The 16,855-nt window shown below is 57.3% G+C and overlaps 1 protein-coding gene across 2 annotated transcripts in view; it reads right to left on the reverse strand.

The window, feature by feature from the left end:
* Positions 1 to 8,381, reverse strand: part of ZNF385C (zinc finger protein 385C) — a 53,467-nt gene extending 45,086 nt beyond the window's left edge. For both annotated transcript variants that reach the window (XM_031600523.2, XM_090124899.1), the window contains exon 1: positions 8,315 to 8,381. In XM_031600523.2, coding sequence (XP_031456383.2) covers positions 8,315 to 8,351 — 37 coding nt within the window. In that variant the 5' untranslated portion in view covers positions 8,352 to 8,381. The remainder of the gene's footprint in view (positions 1 to 8,314) is intronic.
* Between the last annotated feature and the right edge of the window lie 8,474 nt (positions 8,382 to 16,855).

Below are 16,855 nucleotides of genomic sequence, written 5' to 3' on the forward strand. Positions count from 1 at the left end.
GGGAGAGGAAACCTGGGTGGGTTCAGAGTGAAGCACAGCACGGAGGGCTGCCCCATCGTTGTCACTCCGTGGCACCGTCTGGTGATGGCTCTGAAGCTCCCGACTGCCGGGAGGAACTTGAAGAAGCCTCCCTGGATGACAAACGAAAGGAACCCCAAAGTTATCAGGCTTTTTTTAGAATTTAGAGTGGGAGGAAGAAAAATGGGACGACCCATGATTTTTTAATGTCTGCAGTTGGCAGTTCCATATTTAATGCGACAGCATCCCTTTAAGACAGACACATTTGTACACAGGAAAAACAAATTGGCAGAGCAGTTTGCTTTCAAGCCCACCCGACGTCTCCCTGCACAAAACTCTCCTGCAGCCGCAGCGGAGCCACAGGGCAGCACTGGGCAGCGGTCAGTGAGGGCTGAGGATCACAAACCCATCTGCTAATCCTGGCCGTGGAAATTTATCCCAGAGACAGTACAAAGAGAGAGAGTGGAAGAAATAATTCATTGTGTGTGAGATGGAGAGGAGATGCGTTGTCATGTTATCCCACTGACAGCCCAACACAAACAGAGATGCTCGTTACAGAGCCTGAACCCAACGTGATCAAAAGAGCTGCTTTATTTGGGGTAGGAAGAAAAAAACTGAAAGAGAGAAAGGCAAAGGAGCGCTGAATCAAAGCCTGTGCTCACTGCTGCTTATGGAAGAAACTTATGAGAAATGTTTTCCGTGCAGCAATTAGTAACTGGGCTCTGTGTGTAGACAGGACCTGAGGGCTCATTGCTGTTCCCTTGGGAGCACTGGCCCCATGCAAGAGCCCTGTGCTGATTTCAGGTGCCCAGAGAAACCCCACACACCTCACAGCCACCATTTGCTGGGAACGGCTCAGCAGGAGCTGGGCTGTGGGGAGCTCAGCACCAGGGCTGTGTATCTGCTAAAAGGGTGCGGGCAGAAATGGGCTGCAAGGAGGCAGAGTCTCCTTTGGTTGCCTCCAAAAACAGCACCTGGGGCTCCTGCAGCCATGGTCCTCCCTGCTGAGCTCTGAGGACCACAGGAGCCCCATCTCCGTGCTGGGAGCATCCTTCAAGGTAGCAGAGGTCGTGGTGTCAGGATGAAGCACGTGTTCAATTAAATGGAGAAATCCCTGCTCTGAGAGGGCCGAGAGGAAGCACACTGGCTGGCAGCACTGGTGGCAGCTCCAATATTTGTTTGGGCAGCACCATTAACGTTATTTAATGAGCTCTAGCGGTTCAGATTTCCTGTCTGAAAGGAATCTGTAAATGGGTTCATGAGAAGTTGCTCATCTTCCTCCACAGCAAACACGGGTCTGTGGGCAGCTGGCACGGGGTGCACCACAGGCTGCAATGGGGCAAAGGAGCTGGGGCTGGTCTGTAATGCAGCAACATCACACAGCACAGAAGTAGCATCTCACACAGAGCCACACTGCAGCACTGCAGGCAGGAGGAGAGACAAGGGCATTCCCCACTCCTCTGCATTTATTGCTGCCCACCGATGAACCATGGGGGAACACGGCAGTGAGGTGACGCAGGCAGAGGTGCTGACAAGGCCACATCCTGTGATGTTTGGGTTCCAGACAGCCTCCCGCCTTGGCCAAGGGCCACGAGTGGGCACAGAGCCACCCCACGGATGGGAGGGGAGCAGGCAGCCAAGGCACGGTGCGAAGTGAGCCTGGGGTGTGTGCTGGAACAGAACCCCAATGCTGCCCACCCCGCTGCACAGCCCTGACAGGGATGGAGCAGGGCTCCACGTGTCACCATCCGTAAAGCACTGCTGCTGGCACTGCCCGCAGCACAGCAGGACAGCACCTCGGTGCCTGGTGCAGCCCGTGGACACCCAGGGCTGCAGGCAGAGGATGGAGCTGAGCTCGGTGCTGCTGGCAGCTGGCGGGAGGTGGAGGCGTTGCTGTTATGAAAACATGCAAGGGCTGTGTCTGAAAACATTGCAAGAAGCCAGCTACACAAATAGGCCCTTTATGGCTCTCTCCTGCTCGAAGACAGGCCCTTTCACCAGCGCCTGGCTCCGGCACGACAGGGCTGCTCGGCTCAGAAAGGTCTCCGTGTTGGGAGTGGGGGAGGCTGAGCAGCAGCAGCACGGCAGAGCCCCCCGGCCCCACAACAGCAGCACCCGCCTGCATGCGGGCACGACGGGGATGGGTCAGAGGGCTCTTTCCCAACCTTAACGACCCCGTGAGCAGCAGCACTTCGCTTCCATCGGCCGCAGCCATTTAACACCGCAACGCTTCAGTCTGTGCCCCTCAGCTGTGCGGCGGTGTCGGGGAGTGGGTGACTGCGGCGGGCGGCCGATGGGTGACTCAGCCATCACTGCGCTCATCTCACCGCTTTTTTTAGCGCCACGCGGACGGAGCTCAGAGCACAAACCCCCTCAGGGCACAGCCGCGCCCCCCGCCCCTCCGTCGGGGAAAGCAGAGGGCGGCGGGACAGCCCCCAGCCCAGCTCGGTGCCACACCGTGCCGGCCCGCAGCGCCTTGGTCACCATCACAGCACGAAGCTCCGCCCTCAGCGGCAATCGATGCCCGCGAGCACCGGGTGCCCGAAGTGGAGACTCGGGCCGGAGCTGGAACTGCTGCAGAACAACCTGAAGTCAGGGCAGCGGGGCAACCCACAGCCGTGCCGATGATGCCCAACGCTGCGCCCGGATCCGCCCCTGCAGCCGCTCTGCTTTCACCTCCCCACAACGATTTCGCATTATAACCGATAACGGGGCTGTGCCACCTGCCTGGTTTTGAGAGTCACTTGCCTTGTTCAAGCTGAAGAAAATCAATTCCCTTCTCACTCGAGTCTTTCCAAGAGAGATGAACTGAAAATCTCTCCTGCCTGAGTAAAATATTTATTCAGCCTGGGAACAGATTTACTTCTGAACCTTCTATAAATACAGCTGAGGGCACCATTTAATCCCCTACCAGAAGACCCAATTTTACTTGTTTTATGTTTTAAAATACTTCTCCCTTTTCCAGTGCCCTGACAGCAGGTGACAGAGGGCAGAGGTGCTGGCACCCCAATGGGCGATGGGAGCGGGGCTGCTGATGGGGCACGTGCAGCCACACCAGCTGCTGCTCACTTCTTTACTTACACCCGAGCACAGCGGCTGCCGGGGATGGGATGGGCCGAGAGAGGCCGAATCCTGCACAGAGGCACCTTTGTTCCCACTCACACAACGTTTCCCTGTGCTCAGCTGCTTGGGAGAGACCCCCAACCCCATGGCTCCAAACTCCCCCTGTCCACCAGGGCTCAGTGGGCAGACCGTGCCCACCTTGGGGGATTACATCCCCCCCTCCATCCATAGCCAAACCGGGGCTGTTACAATGAGCGCTGTGTTGGGTGATGCGCCTCCAGCCAGCCCCTCTCCCTGCTCCTTCCCCACGCAGGAATGCACTGAGCCAGAGCTCTGCTGAGCTCCAGCCCTGAGCCCCAGAACCGTGCAGCGTTGCCCCCCTCCCTGCCGCGTATCCCTGCACCGCCCAGCAGCGCCCTGACAGCACCACATGGGCTGGGAGCAGTGGGAAGCGAGGAACCAACGCAAGAAGAAAAAGCTCTTCAGGTCTGGGTTAGAGGGTGGAGGAAATTGCTTCTCAGCACTGCTGTGAAATGGGAGGAGGAAATTGTGCAGTGTGCCAGCCACAAGCATCCGTGCCACCACCTACCTCCCTCAGAAAGAGATGGTTTGAGTGGGAAGGAGGGGAAGCGCCTGCAAGGACAAAGTGAGCAGCTTTTCCACTGCTGAAGCAGCCAAACGCAGGCAGCTCTGCTCCTCATCCCACAGCCCCATTCATGCAGCCCCATCGCCCTCTGAGCTCCTCTCAGCTGCCAGCATTGCCGTGCCGTGCTGCAGCAAGGCGCCGCTCACACGAGCATCCCGAGGTGCAGGCAGCTGCTGGTTTGCTGTAAATCCTTTCGACTCATCCATTGCCTCAATGGCTCATGCTGCCCCAGGAGCTCCCAGCCAAGAAGTGCACTGCAGGCACCAATGGAGTGCGGCGATTCTCCCCCCTGGGAGGGGCTCGCTCCTTCTATACCGGCGTGGAGGGAGGGGCTGCCAGGGTCGTGATCCCATGGCGTTGGCAGCGCAGCTACACAACCCAGCCCTGCACACAAGGACCCAGATCATAACCAGGCGCAGCATGCCATAAACCACGAGTGCCTTTCTAATTTGACACACTTATTAAATTGCTATTATGCCTGCTTGCTAATTACCTCTTCGGGAAAGTAGGGAGGACAGAAATTTGACATTGAGAGGTGAAAATCTGCAGACCTAGAAATGCAGAGCTGCTGGCCAGGCCGGTGTGCCCAGCTGTGCTGTGATGTCCTGGGAGCAGAACATCAGGATGGATAGGGGACTGCTGCTAACACGTCACCCCACAGCCATGGCCACAGCCCCGTAGGAGCAGAACAGGGAGTGGTGACCTCAGAACCCCCCTAGTGCCCCCAAGAGCGCCCCCAAAGTGCTCATTCCACACACTGGGCCTCAGCAGCAGAGATTAATCCGAGCACACATTAATCCCTTAAAGCCCTTTCATAATGATGCTCAGAAATAAGCCTGCAGAGTTCCTAATACTTCTTGAAAATTTGGAGGTGGGATATTTATGGGCTTTGCCTTCATGTGGCCACGGGTGAGCTCTGCTCTGAGGGACCCAACGCTGCAGATCTGTGCCTCCCCCTCCTCCTGGTACCAACGCAGCCCCAGCAGCCGCTGGCTCAGCAACAAGCTGCTCTTGTCAGGGAGTTCTTTCCCCTCCCTCTATAAACATTTCAGGGTTCCTCAAAAGAAACTTCAGCCGTGTAGCACACAGCACATCTTCTGGGCTGAGCCGCTTCCAGCAGTTCAAACGAATGCAAAGCAGCGGCGCTCCCGACCAAAATAAACAGGGCTGCGTTCGCCTTTCCCTCCACGCTTCTTCGGGATGCAGCGCGGGCGGGGGGGAGCGGATGGCAAACACTAACAGAAAAAGTGACACATCAAAAAAATACAAATATAAGAGGCCTTGATTCAGCAGGAGCCTCGCGGATCGCAGCCCCACCTGCCCTCGGGCTGTTCCCTCCCCAGGCAGCAAACAGCCCTCCTGCCGGCAGCTCGGCGCTGCTCCCGGAGCGCTTCCAAGAGCACGAGGTCACGGCACGGGGAGCGCCGCGGCACCTCCGGCTCAGCACGAGGAGGAGCAGAAGGAGAAGTCCCCCGGGACCGCTTCCCCTCTGGGGGTCGTTCATCATCTGGTGGGGGACGAGGCCGCTCCGGGGGCTGGGAGCAGGCTGGGGCAGCCCATGGAGGCTGCGCTGGGATGGCAGTGCGTCCCATCCTCTGCACCACCTGCAGTGCCCCGACCTGCCACAGAGCAAAGTCTTTGGGGTTTTAAGCACATTGATTCATAGCTGTCCTTCCCACCTCCCTTTTCCTTTCCATCTTTGTGACTTGCAGATCAACCAAGGAGAGAGCAGAGGGTGGTTCTGGTGATGGATCAGGGAGCACAAAGCTTCCATTGCCCCACTCACGTGGCTGCAGCTCCACCAAAGATCCGCACACACGAGTCACTGCCTGCTCCCACAAGAAACAGCAGCAGAGTGGAACTGTGTGGGCCCATCAGCCCCCAGCGCTGGGCTCTCACTGCTGCTCAACTACAGCTTTGCTGCAGCAGTTCAGGCAGACAGGGGCTCTCCTGCAGCACAGACCCCAGGGCTCCCAAACCCTTCCTCAGTTGCCACTGCAGCTGGGTCAGCAGCCCCACACTTCTCATCCTCTGAGAGGCTCAGAACAAAACCCCTAAAAGTCCCTCTGTTCTCTGCCACATTCACAAAGGAGCACCGTGCTGTGCTCTGCAGTGCTCATCCCAGTTTAAAGGCAGCAGAGGTCCCAAAGAGCAGTGGCTGCAGGAGCCCCCAGTGCTCCCCATGGCAGTGCATCCCCCACACCTGCACCTCCTCCAGCCCTCCCCGAGCTCTGTGCAGAAGGAGCAGCTCCTGTCTTCAGGCAGATACAGCCACGGATTAGGACTTAACCTCAAATCGTTTCCCTTGCAATTTCCAAGTGATCTTTCTTATCAACTAATTAAAAAATTTCCATAATTAGGCTGAAGAAAATCATGGCTCGGGAATGTTCCCATTTCAAAACAGCCCTGAGCCGTGTGCAGTGCAGGGTGGGAGCTGGGCCCCCTGTGCAGCACCAACCTCCTTGCAGATGGGGCCCACGGTCTCTGGGCTCAGGGGGTGCAGCTCCCCACCATGCAGCACCAGGACTGCTTTTACAATCATGGTTTGAACTGTGTGGGCAGCCAGGAGCCCCAACGCACCCCCAATGCATAGCTTGCTCTCAAGCTCCCCACAGCTCCCTAAACACACAGGTCCCCTTTAAAAACTTGCAAGTAAATTGTTGTGGCTCCAATTAGAAATGAGCAATTGTTACCACGCAGCCACAGACGGACTTTCCTTGAGAGCACAGATACGTTTCTTGACAGGGGCTTCTTGACATATAAATAATGACACTTTTTTGGAGACAGTCTGAGAGCATCCGGCTAAGAAACAGCTCCTGAACATCACAATATTATTTCTGAATTGACAAACAGAGCCTCCTGGGCTTCATTACTCCACTCCAGGCACACGCTTTTGCATTTTTCTTTCCTCTGGGAGCCACGAAGGGCGTGCAGAAGCACAGGCTGTGCACTCAGAACATTCCGGCACAGCTCCCAAATGGGCTGAGATACTGGGACAAGGGTTCAACAGCAGCAGAGCTGAGAGCAGCTCCTGCCCCTCTCCTCCACGCTGGCCACGTGCTGTGCTTCCAGGATCTGCCTGCTTCCCACCCTGCAAACTCCATAGCATAAAACAACTCAATTTTCTTTTCCAGCGCTCTGCTGAGAGCATCCATGCACAGATCCTCATTTATTTGATATCAGCTTCATGTCACACTCCGGGAAGCACACAGATCTCCCCAGTGATCTCCCAGTATATCAGCACAGGGTGCAGGCTCTTTTTTCAAAGCAAAGCACCATCCAAGCAGACACCAACACTGGGGAGCACATCATACAGAGCACGATGCAAGAGTTGAGCATGTGCACAGAGCACACAGCGTGGCACACCGAGAGCTCAGAGCAGAGCTTTGCACATTTGCACGCAGGATTATACGAGCTGGTTTTATAAATGCATGCGACGGATTACAGAACAAGGAAAAAATCCCACAGCACACATTATTGCCAGCCTGATTCTGAACTCTACATACGGCAAGAGTTTATTGTCAGCAGAGCTCTGCCGGCAGCCACGGTGTGAGCAGAGCGGTTCCTGTCCCACCCATAGAGCCACAGAAAAACACCTGCAGAAGCAGCAGCTGCCACACAGCAGGCAGGCCGGGCACGCACCGTCCCATCCCGTCCCGGTGTGCAGGGTTTGCTCCCAGGCGCAGCTCCCTGCCCAACTCGGAGTGCGCCCCGGAGAGAACTCAGCGCTGCTTCGGGCTCGCAGCAGAACACAGTGCTGAAGGCTGAAGGCGCGGGCAGTCCGCCGGATGAGGAGCGTCTCAGCTCCCATCCCACCCCACAGCCCTCCCGGCCCGTTGCTCGACTCATTGACAAAAAGCACTTTGTCGGCCTTCGGAAAAAGTCCTTTGCTTTAAAAGCTGAGTGCCCCCCGTGCAGCCTTGCGGCGAACCGCGGCTCCGAGCCCAGCACCGACCCCTCCGCGCTCCATCACAGCCGGCACCGCGGGCAGCGGCGCGCAGCGGTTGCGCCCAGCGGTGCCACGCGGTGACGAGCGCAGACGGGCGCCCACAGCCGCGGCTCCACACGGGCCACGCCATCCGCGGCGGCTCACGGCCACCCCGGCACGCGGCCCGCAGGCCGAGCTGCTGCCCGCGGTCACAGCCCCGCGCGGGCCGCACGCTGCGTGCCCGACGGCCGCTGGGCACACACAGCGACTCCGCGACCGGGGGACGCTTCACACCCCGCGGGTCGCGGACCTTTGGTGAGCACGAGGAGAAGGGCTGCAGCCGGGGCTCCTGCCGGGTTCCTCGGAACAAGTTTCCCTTCCGACCCGACGCCTTCCGAGTGGGGCAGCGGAGCGGAGGCTGCGTCCCCGCTCTGCCGCCCCGAGGCACGGCGCTGCCCGCTCCCGGGAGCGGGGGGACGGCCGGGACGGAGAGGGGCAGCGGAGCGGAGCATTGCGGCGCGGGCACGGCGCTGACCCCGGCCGCATCCAGCTCTGCTCCTCGGAGCCTCCCGGCGCATCCCCCTCCTCCCACAACTTCGCTCTGGCCACAGTTATCCCGACCCCGCGCCGGATCGCGGCCCCCGCACCGCCCGCCCTACCTGCCCAGCCGCCCGCCTCCGCCGCCGTTTGCAGCATCCTCCCGCCGGCTGCTCGCTCCCGGCTGGGCGAGCGCGCTCCCGGAGGAGGAGGAGGAAGAGAGGGAGGAGGAGGAGGAGGAAGGGGGATGAAGGCAGCGCGCGCGCCGCCGCGGTCCCGTCCCTCCGCTCCCCCCCAGCGGTACCGCGCGCATCCCAGGGCCGCATCCCGCACGGTCCGGGCACCCCTCTGTCCCGGGGTACCCACGGAGCTGAGCCCCCCCCCCCACCTCTGCCGCTGCACATCGCCCCCAAAGGGTTGGGGTCAGTGGACATCGGGGGGGGCACACAGAGAAGGGTGAGCAGAGGGCGCCCAGGGCTCGGGACAGATGGTGCCACCAGCACCACACACCCAGGTCTCAGTTTTGCCCCTGGGCTTTCCCCATCACCCCCAGGAAAAGGCTCTCACATTCTGTAGGTGTGAGCATCAGCAGAAAGCTCAGCCTCACACAAACTTCATGCCCTGGGAGCAGCAGAGGTGGCACCAGGGGAGCTGAGGTTCTGCTGGTGGCTCTGACCCGGAGCACAGGGCCATCACTGTGCATCACACAGGGTGCATGGGGGGAGAGGGGGCTGGCTCAGCTGCTCGGGGAGCACAAAGTGGGGCCACTGCTTACTCTTAAGCCATCGCTGCTGGAGCGCAAGGCACCTGCAAAGCAAAGGCTGCTCTGCTGACATCCAGCCACCTCATGCTAAGATCAACATCCTTTAGAGTGCGAAAGCACATGTTTTCCTATCACTGTTGCTGTTATTAATATTTTAGCAGCTCCCAGAACCTTTAAGCGGGGCTGCACGGTGCTGACACAGAGCAGATTTTAAAAAGCCCCACTCCAAGGAATATTCTGTCTAGACACGTTATGTAACCACACTTTGCCCTCCTCCAGGACATTGCACAGAGGATCTCAAAGCACTTCACAAACTGCTAATTAAGCTCTGCAGCCAGGGTGAGAGGGAATTGCTCTGCCCCGCTGGGCTCCCCAGCCAAGAGCACTCTGCTCTGAGCAGATGCACTCAGGGACTCTCATCTCCAACAGCTCTCACCCACACACAGCTTTGCCATAAGAGCAGAACCGATGCCAGGGCAGAGATGGCCGATCAGCCGTGGAGCTGCTGGCAGAGGGGCTGAGGACTTCCAGCTTCCGAGCTCTGCTGAGCACACAGAGCCCAGCAGGTGCTCACAGGGCAACTTCAGCCCCCAGGAGGTGCAACCCATGGGCACAGAGGCAAAGTCCACAGCAGCAGTTTCTGGGCCTCATTCATCAGACTGCATCCTGGTGGCCCAGCAGCGCTCGGCTTTGCTTGTTCAGCCCCAGATCCCCTTCCTGGTCACCACTTGGGTTGGAAGAACAGAGCAGCACCACTTACTCTCAATGTTTTGATTTCTCCAAAGCTCACTGTATATTTTTGCCATCCCATCTGATTTTCACAATGTTGGGTATTTTTTCCCTTCCTATAAACAATTACAGGCCCTCTAATAGCTCTCAAACCTTGCATTACCTTGGCTGTCAGGAACTCGATGATTACAGCATAGCCATCCTCCCCAAGGAGCACACAGGGCTGTAGCTCCAGCGTCCTTTCTTCACTCACGTGAACCCTCACAGCCTCTTCCTGCCCCTCCCCAGCACAAACACACACAGCTGGTTGTACCCCACCTCCCAGCTGTAGGCCACCCTAGGAACCCCCAGCTTCCACCTTAGCAGCAGGACTGGGGATTGTGAGCACACCTGCAGCTGGGGGAGGCCTTGTTCCAAGGCAGAAGACCAGGTGGCACCAATTACTCTTAACAGGGCACAGATTTGCACCAGCTGAGGTTTTCAGTGGGGCTCTGCAGGTGCTCTTTCCCATTAAACAAATGGATTTTGCTGATTAAATTCTTCACACAAATGTTTTCACTGGAGTTATCCTCACAATCTGCTGTACTTCCTGCACAGTGCAGCTCAGCCGCATCTCCTTCCCACTCCACTGGCTCAGAGCAAACCCCAGCTTACAGCACCAAAGCTTATTTTACTGCATGGCACAAAGGGCAAAGCAACGCAGTCACCACACGCAGCCCATGGGCACAGGGGGACGTGGTGCAGCCAGCAGAGATGGGGAGCCCCACGTGGACCCCACACAGCCATTGCCCTGGGAGGAATCAGTCCCAGCTCCACTTTCCAGGAAGCCTCCCTGGCTCCTCGGTGGCCGTGCTGAGCTGTGCCAAGCTGCTCCAGCAGCTGCCGCGGCCATTCAGCAGCTGTTAAGCCTATAATTGCTCCTTGAGTCATAAATATATTTTTTTCTTTGGTGAGAGCAGTGCTGTCAGGGAATTAAAATCTTTGCAAAAAGCCCGTAAAGATTTCATAAATGTTTCAAATCCAGATCGATGCATCTTCATGGCTGGGAGAAGGGGGAGGCAATGGGGAGACAAGGGGAGTTGAACGCTTCCAGCCATCACGGATCAAAGGCAGCTTTGCAGGGCTGCAGGGTGCACAGGGCCACAGCTGGGGGACGTCGTGGTGGAGACACAGATGGGAGGACAGGCGCTGCTCCACCGGCACTTGGGAAAGCAGCACGTCGGGATGGGTGTGCACCCTGCCGTGGGTGCTTTGTCCCAGCCCAGGTCAGGACGTGGCTCCTTGGTTACGTAGCAGAGCACAGCAGAGAGCTGAGAGGCTGCTGCATGGCAGGGATGCTCTGCGCCCACAGCAGGGGACATGGGGTGCAGTTTGCCCCCTCCTGCCCCACAGCAGCTGGAAGGAGCAGAGGGCATTGCGTGACTTCAGAAAGAAGCAGCAGAGACATCACTGCTGTGTTTACAGGGTTGCTCAGCACCACTCACTCCTGAGGCCACCCCCACTCCATCCCGTGCACCGACTATTTTTAGGTGCCAACTCTTCTCTGACGATCCCTGTGTTAATACTGAGAAATATCCAGGCAGGAGAAGAGCAGCTCTGTGCCCCACTGCCCTCTTTGCCAGACCCCCAGGGCTGCACTGCTGCTGGCAGCTGGGTACCACCCCAGGGCCCCAGCTGCTCACCTGAGCACCCTGTGAGCACCAAGTCCTGCTGCTGGGAAAGGCACTGGCACAGAAGGCAGGGCTCTGGCAGTGCATGGCAATGCACGGCAGTGCACAGCAGTTGTTCTTCCCTTCCCCCTGTAACTTTTAATTAAAACCTACAAAAGATGAGATAACCAGTCCTGCTGCATAATTGCAGGGAGTAAATGTTATTGTATAGAAAAGCAGTTTAAATTTTTAATAGACTTATATTTAAGGAAGAGCAACACTTTGAAGGGATCGGGTGGCATTATCAAAGGCGAGGAGGGGAAGAAAGATGGGTTTATTACATGTTCCAAACAAAACTGTTATTTTAGGGGAGTTTTGTGCTTCTTCCTAATGAGAGACGAATCACATCGGCTTCAGTTGCTGTAGGAGGAAAATTAAACCCAAACTGCTAGGAGGCCCAGCCCCTGGCTCCCACCTCACTCCCAGCCACACTGCAAAGCTCGCAGACATTTCAGAGGTGGGACCTGATGTCTACATTAATTATAAATAAATTATCTACACTTAATGTTTAAATGAAATTCCAGACCAAGCTTTCTGTTCAGAAAAGCGTCGGCACAGAAATGTTGATGTCTGTGTGGGAGCTGGGCTGAGTGGGGCAGAGCAGCTGCCAAACCCCGAGACCCCCAGCACAGCCCCGAGGGGCAGAGCAGGGCAGGGCTGTGGGGGGGCACCTGGTTGGATGGTGGGGGCACAGCTGCTCCCCCCAGCTCCCTCACTGCTGCCTGCCATCTCCTGAAGGTTACGGCTGCCTCTGTGGCTCAGAGAATGTCACCGAGGCCAACGCTGCTCCAGCAATAGAAATAGCCATCTCCCTGCAGAATAAGCCTAGTTCTCATTTTCCTTTCTCAGCATCCCTCCCCCAGATGCAGGCTGCCCTCCCTGCAGGCTCCCCGCCTCCCTGCAGCTCCACCTGGGTCAGGGGCAGATGCATCCCTGCCGTGCTGGGCGCTGATGCTGTGGGTCTGTGCTGGGGAAGCAGAGGCACAGCTCTGCCCACGGATGCAGCCCCACGTTGTACCTCCACAGCTCTGCAGGCTGTGCAGTGCTGCTGCATTGGCTGCAGGCAATCTCAGCCGTCCTCAGGTCCCATACGGTGTGGACAGGACATCACTGCCCCAGCTCAGCTTTGCCTGAAGCCTCTGCAGGAAGCTGTGTTGCTCACCCAGGTTTGCTGCTCAGCTTGGCCAGAGACGACGTTTTTTATAGTTTAATGCAGCTGGAGCGGGGAAAGAAAATCTTGACAGGCCTGTGCTGTAGAGAAATAGCAAAAGAAAAGAAATAAAAGATGATGGAAATTGTTCAGCTCTCATTGCAGAAGAGAGGGAGGGGAGCTACATCCCTTCCTGTGCTGTGCTGGGCCCTGGCAGCCCCCACCTCCCCATGCCCACAGCATCCACAGAGCAGGCCAAGGGAACGGACCCACAGGCAGTGCCAGCAGTGCACCTGGCAATAAATAAAGGCACACTGGGATATAAGCCCTCCTGCCTCGTCATGCAGCCCTTCCATGAGACCATCACAGAGGAAAGCATCCCGCCCACAGCAGTGTGTCCAGCTGTGTGCCCACCTGGCCATCAGCAGGAGCTGAGCAGCTGCTCGCTGCGGTGGGGCAGGAGGTGCAGTGGGGTCACCTTCGGTATCTGCACAGCCCTCACTCTGCAAGGAGAGCCGTATCTCATTTCTTCCTCAATTAGCTCCTGATTATCAGTGTCCCAGGGCCCCTTTCCAGTCTCTGTTTAATGCACCATTAATAATTCATTTCTCAGATAGCAAGAATGCAGTGCGAGGTTAGGGCTTTGTGACTAATAACTACCAGAGCAACCCTCATCTCCAAGGGACAAATGAAGGGAACAAAAAATAAAGTGAAAGAATCAAAGATAATGTGTTTCGTGGCCTTTAATCAAACACTGGATAAAGACTTTGATTACTCAGGTGAAAAACACAGGTACACGTGTGCTCAGCAACTGCAGGCTGCTCAGCTCCCACGCCTCACCGACACCACCACAGCCTTGCTGGGACCACCCATCCCCATCCTCATCCCCATCCCCATCCCATCTCCACCCCATCCCCATTCCATCCCCATTCCCGTCTCCATCCTCATCTCCATCCTCATCCTCATCCTCATCCCAATCCCCACCCTCACCTCATCCCCATTCCATCCCATCCCAGCAGAACTGCTCCCAGTCTCAGCACCTTCCAGGGATCCCCCTAATTTATGGTGGGCAGGGAGCCAGGGGTCCGCAGGGCTGGGCGCAGCAAAGCACAGTTTGAAGGAACACATTTCTGTCCTTCTCCTGCAAACAATGAATCGGGAATGCAGTAATATACAAAGCTCATTTACATCAGCTAATGAATGGTGTCAATACATCCCCATTACGTCTTCTGCTCCTTGCCTGGTGGAACTCAGGTGGGTTTACTGGTACCAGAGCCCAGTGCACTTCTGGGGTTTCCCTGAGCTTTCCTCTGTGGGAAGATGATGTGATGGGGCCAGCAGGAGCTGCAATGGGTCACCAGCACAGGCTCTGCTGGCCGGGCAGCTCCAGGCTCCCAGGATGGATCCAGCCCACAGAGAGGACAGGAGAGGGGGAATCCAGCATCAGCCTTGAGGTGAAGCATGAAAGCACCGTCTTGGTGACAGCTGCACATTAAGTGTGATGGGTTTTTGACAGATCCAATTATAAAGCCAGGTCTCAGCAGAATCACAGCCCAGATATTTAGTGCATGAAATGTTGTTTGGGAATTATTTGATATTTTTTCTCTGTGTTCCTGGTCCTCTCCAGAGCCCCGGGCTGTGCGGACTCCAGCAGTTACCTCTGGTCACCACAGCCGCCTGCGCTGCTCTGCTGAGGCACCAACCATCTGCAGGTGCAGACCTGCCTTTATGAAGGCACCCCAAGCACAGGGCTGGAGCCACACCGCTCCTTTTTGTCCACGCGTGCCCAGGATGAGAGTTTTCCTTTCATTTCATTTTTTCAATAGCAGCTGAGAGGGCAGCGCTGCGTGCAGTGCTGACTGCGGTGCAGTGATGGCAGGTGGAGAGGAAGGTTGGGTTAAAGCTGGCAGCACCGCAGCAGTTGGAGCAGAGCTGTGTCATTGTGCCCTGGCTCTGAAATCTGGGAGCTGCCAGGCAGACAGATTTGCCTTTGCACCTGCAAAGCTGCTTCATGCTCTGCCGGCTGCAGCTGAGCCTGGGCACGCAGGAACTGCAGGGAGCAAATTGAGCTCTGCTACAGACCTTATGCAGCAGCTCCTGGGGCTCCTTGGGGTGCTCAGCAGGGGCTGCAGCCTCTCTTGCCCCCACTGCACATGTGGAAAGAGGGGAGCAAGCAGAGTGAAGAGAGGCGCTTGATTTTGGGGCTGGAGTTGCACCATGATGCACGCTTCCCAGCAGGCTGGAATTTCCCTTGCTGCAGAAATTTCCCTCATTCTGGCTGCCCCAGGAAAGGTCACCTCTGCTCTCAGGCTCAGCAGAGTGCGGGAGCTTCAGGTATGCTGGAAAGCAAAGCTCAGCCCCTCGCCCCCTGTGCCCACCGGTGCCACCAGCCCAGCCTTGCTGCTGCCCGCCGTCGGCCAGCACTGGGCAGAGGATGGAGCTGCCCAGCCCAGCACTGCACTCAGAGAGGCCCCCCCAGCACCCCTCTGGCTGCAGATCTGCAGGTTCTGAGTTTCCATTCGTCTGACTTTATCTCCAAGCCTTCGGTTCTCATTATTCTTCACTCAGCAAAGTTAAAGGGCTTTTAATACCTGGCACTTTTCTCCCCAGGAAGGTGCTTGTACACTGCAATCAAGGCACATCTCAGGCTGCTTTTCGATAAGCTAAATAGATTGAGCTGTAAGTCTCTGCTAAACACCCGGCCTCAGGAAGGGCCAATCTGAGGCGCTTGCAGGCAGAGGGAGCAGAGCTTTTTGCAGCTGGTGCACTGAGAGGTGAATTGTCGCTCTGTGATGTGCCAGAGATAAATGAAATGGGCTGAATAAAAATAAATCCTTGCATTGTCCTCGATCAGGAGAGCTCTGTGAGCACGCACTGCTGTGGGCACGCACTGCTGCAGGACGCTTCTGCACTGTGAGCCCACCCCATGCAGAGCCCTCACCTGCTGGGCTGCAGGAACTCACCTGCAACAGAGCAGGTAGAAAACACCTTCATGGCACTTTTAGCCACAGAATTTGCTGCAGCAGCTGTTTGCTCCAGGTCTAATGGTGCCTGACTGTGCTTACAGGCAGGGAGTTATGATGGCTGGGAATGTAAGTGCTTTGGGGAGCTGAGATAAGCAAAGATGCTCTGAGCCACGGGCTTAAATCCAGGGGTTATTGACAGGGATGTCAGTGTGCAAGGACTGGTCCAGCAGCCCTCACTAATGCCTGCATATCGACAGGGCAATTGTAGTGATGAAGTGGGGCTCTCAGTCTGTTTTAATCACAGGAGAAGCCTGCCTGGCCCTGAGCTGCACAAGGAAGGGGGTGGCAGGGGGATGTGGACCTGGGGAATGGGGACCCTCAGCCCCCCATGTCCCTGTGGCTCTGAGGTCAGAGCATGAGTGTGCTGCAGACCAGATGGGTGTGGGAGTGACCTGAACCGCTGATGGGAGGGAAGAAGCCCCCCACCCCACCTGGAGGTGGTTGCTCCAGCACCAGGAGGATGTAGGGCAGAGCTGCTGGGGGGGGAGGGAGGGTACAGATTTCTCCCTCTGAAGGACAATGGCTCTGAAGGACACCAGCCAAGGTCACAGCAGCAATCACTGTAGCTCGGCTGCTCTCTGCCACTGCACCCAAGGTGCCCAAGCTCCAGGGAGGGGGCAGCCAGACAGGGCTGGGGGTAAAGCAGGGATGGGAGGAAGGAGCAGAGGTTGGATGCCTCCAAACCCCACACAGCCCCACATTGCAATGCTCTCATGGTCCCATATCCCATGGGGTGTGCTGCACCTCTAAAGATGGGGAAGCTTGGGGCAATGTTGCAGAAGCTTTGGTTTGAAGGAGCAAAGAGGATAAGGGAACAGTCAGCTCCATGCAGACTGAGAGGTCAGTGCCGCAGGCACCATCAGGTTAACTCACAGCCTGGATTCTCCAAGCACGAATCAGGGCAATTAGAGCTTAGCAAAATGATCCGGGGTCCCCGCAGAGGGGCCTTATCCTGGAGAGAGGGCACCGCAGCCCACAAAGAGCTCCAAATAACTCACGCGGCCTCATTACCCGGTTTCTGCGGAGCGGGAGCGCGGCTTCGTGCTGCCCCCAGGGAACCCCCGTCTGAATTTGGGCTGAGCCCCACGGCGGCCCCTGCCCCCAAACAAAGCCGAACCCCCGGGGCGGCCCCGCACAGCGCCCGCAGCGGGACGGGAGCGGGCTTCCCTCTAGCGACCGCCGGCGGGAGAGCACAGCGGGGAGGGACGGGGAGAAGGAGCGGGGTGGAAGCACGAACAGGGCAACGCGTTCTTTGCCCCGAGCCCAGCTCGCACGACGGAAGACAC

Source organism: Phasianus colchicus, chromosome 26 (assembly GCF_987193195.1).
Source record: "Phasianus colchicus chromosome 26, bPhaCol1.hap1.1, whole genome shotgun sequence".
NCBI classification, from domain to species: Eukaryota; Metazoa; Chordata; class Aves; order Galliformes; family Phasianidae; genus Phasianus; species Phasianus colchicus.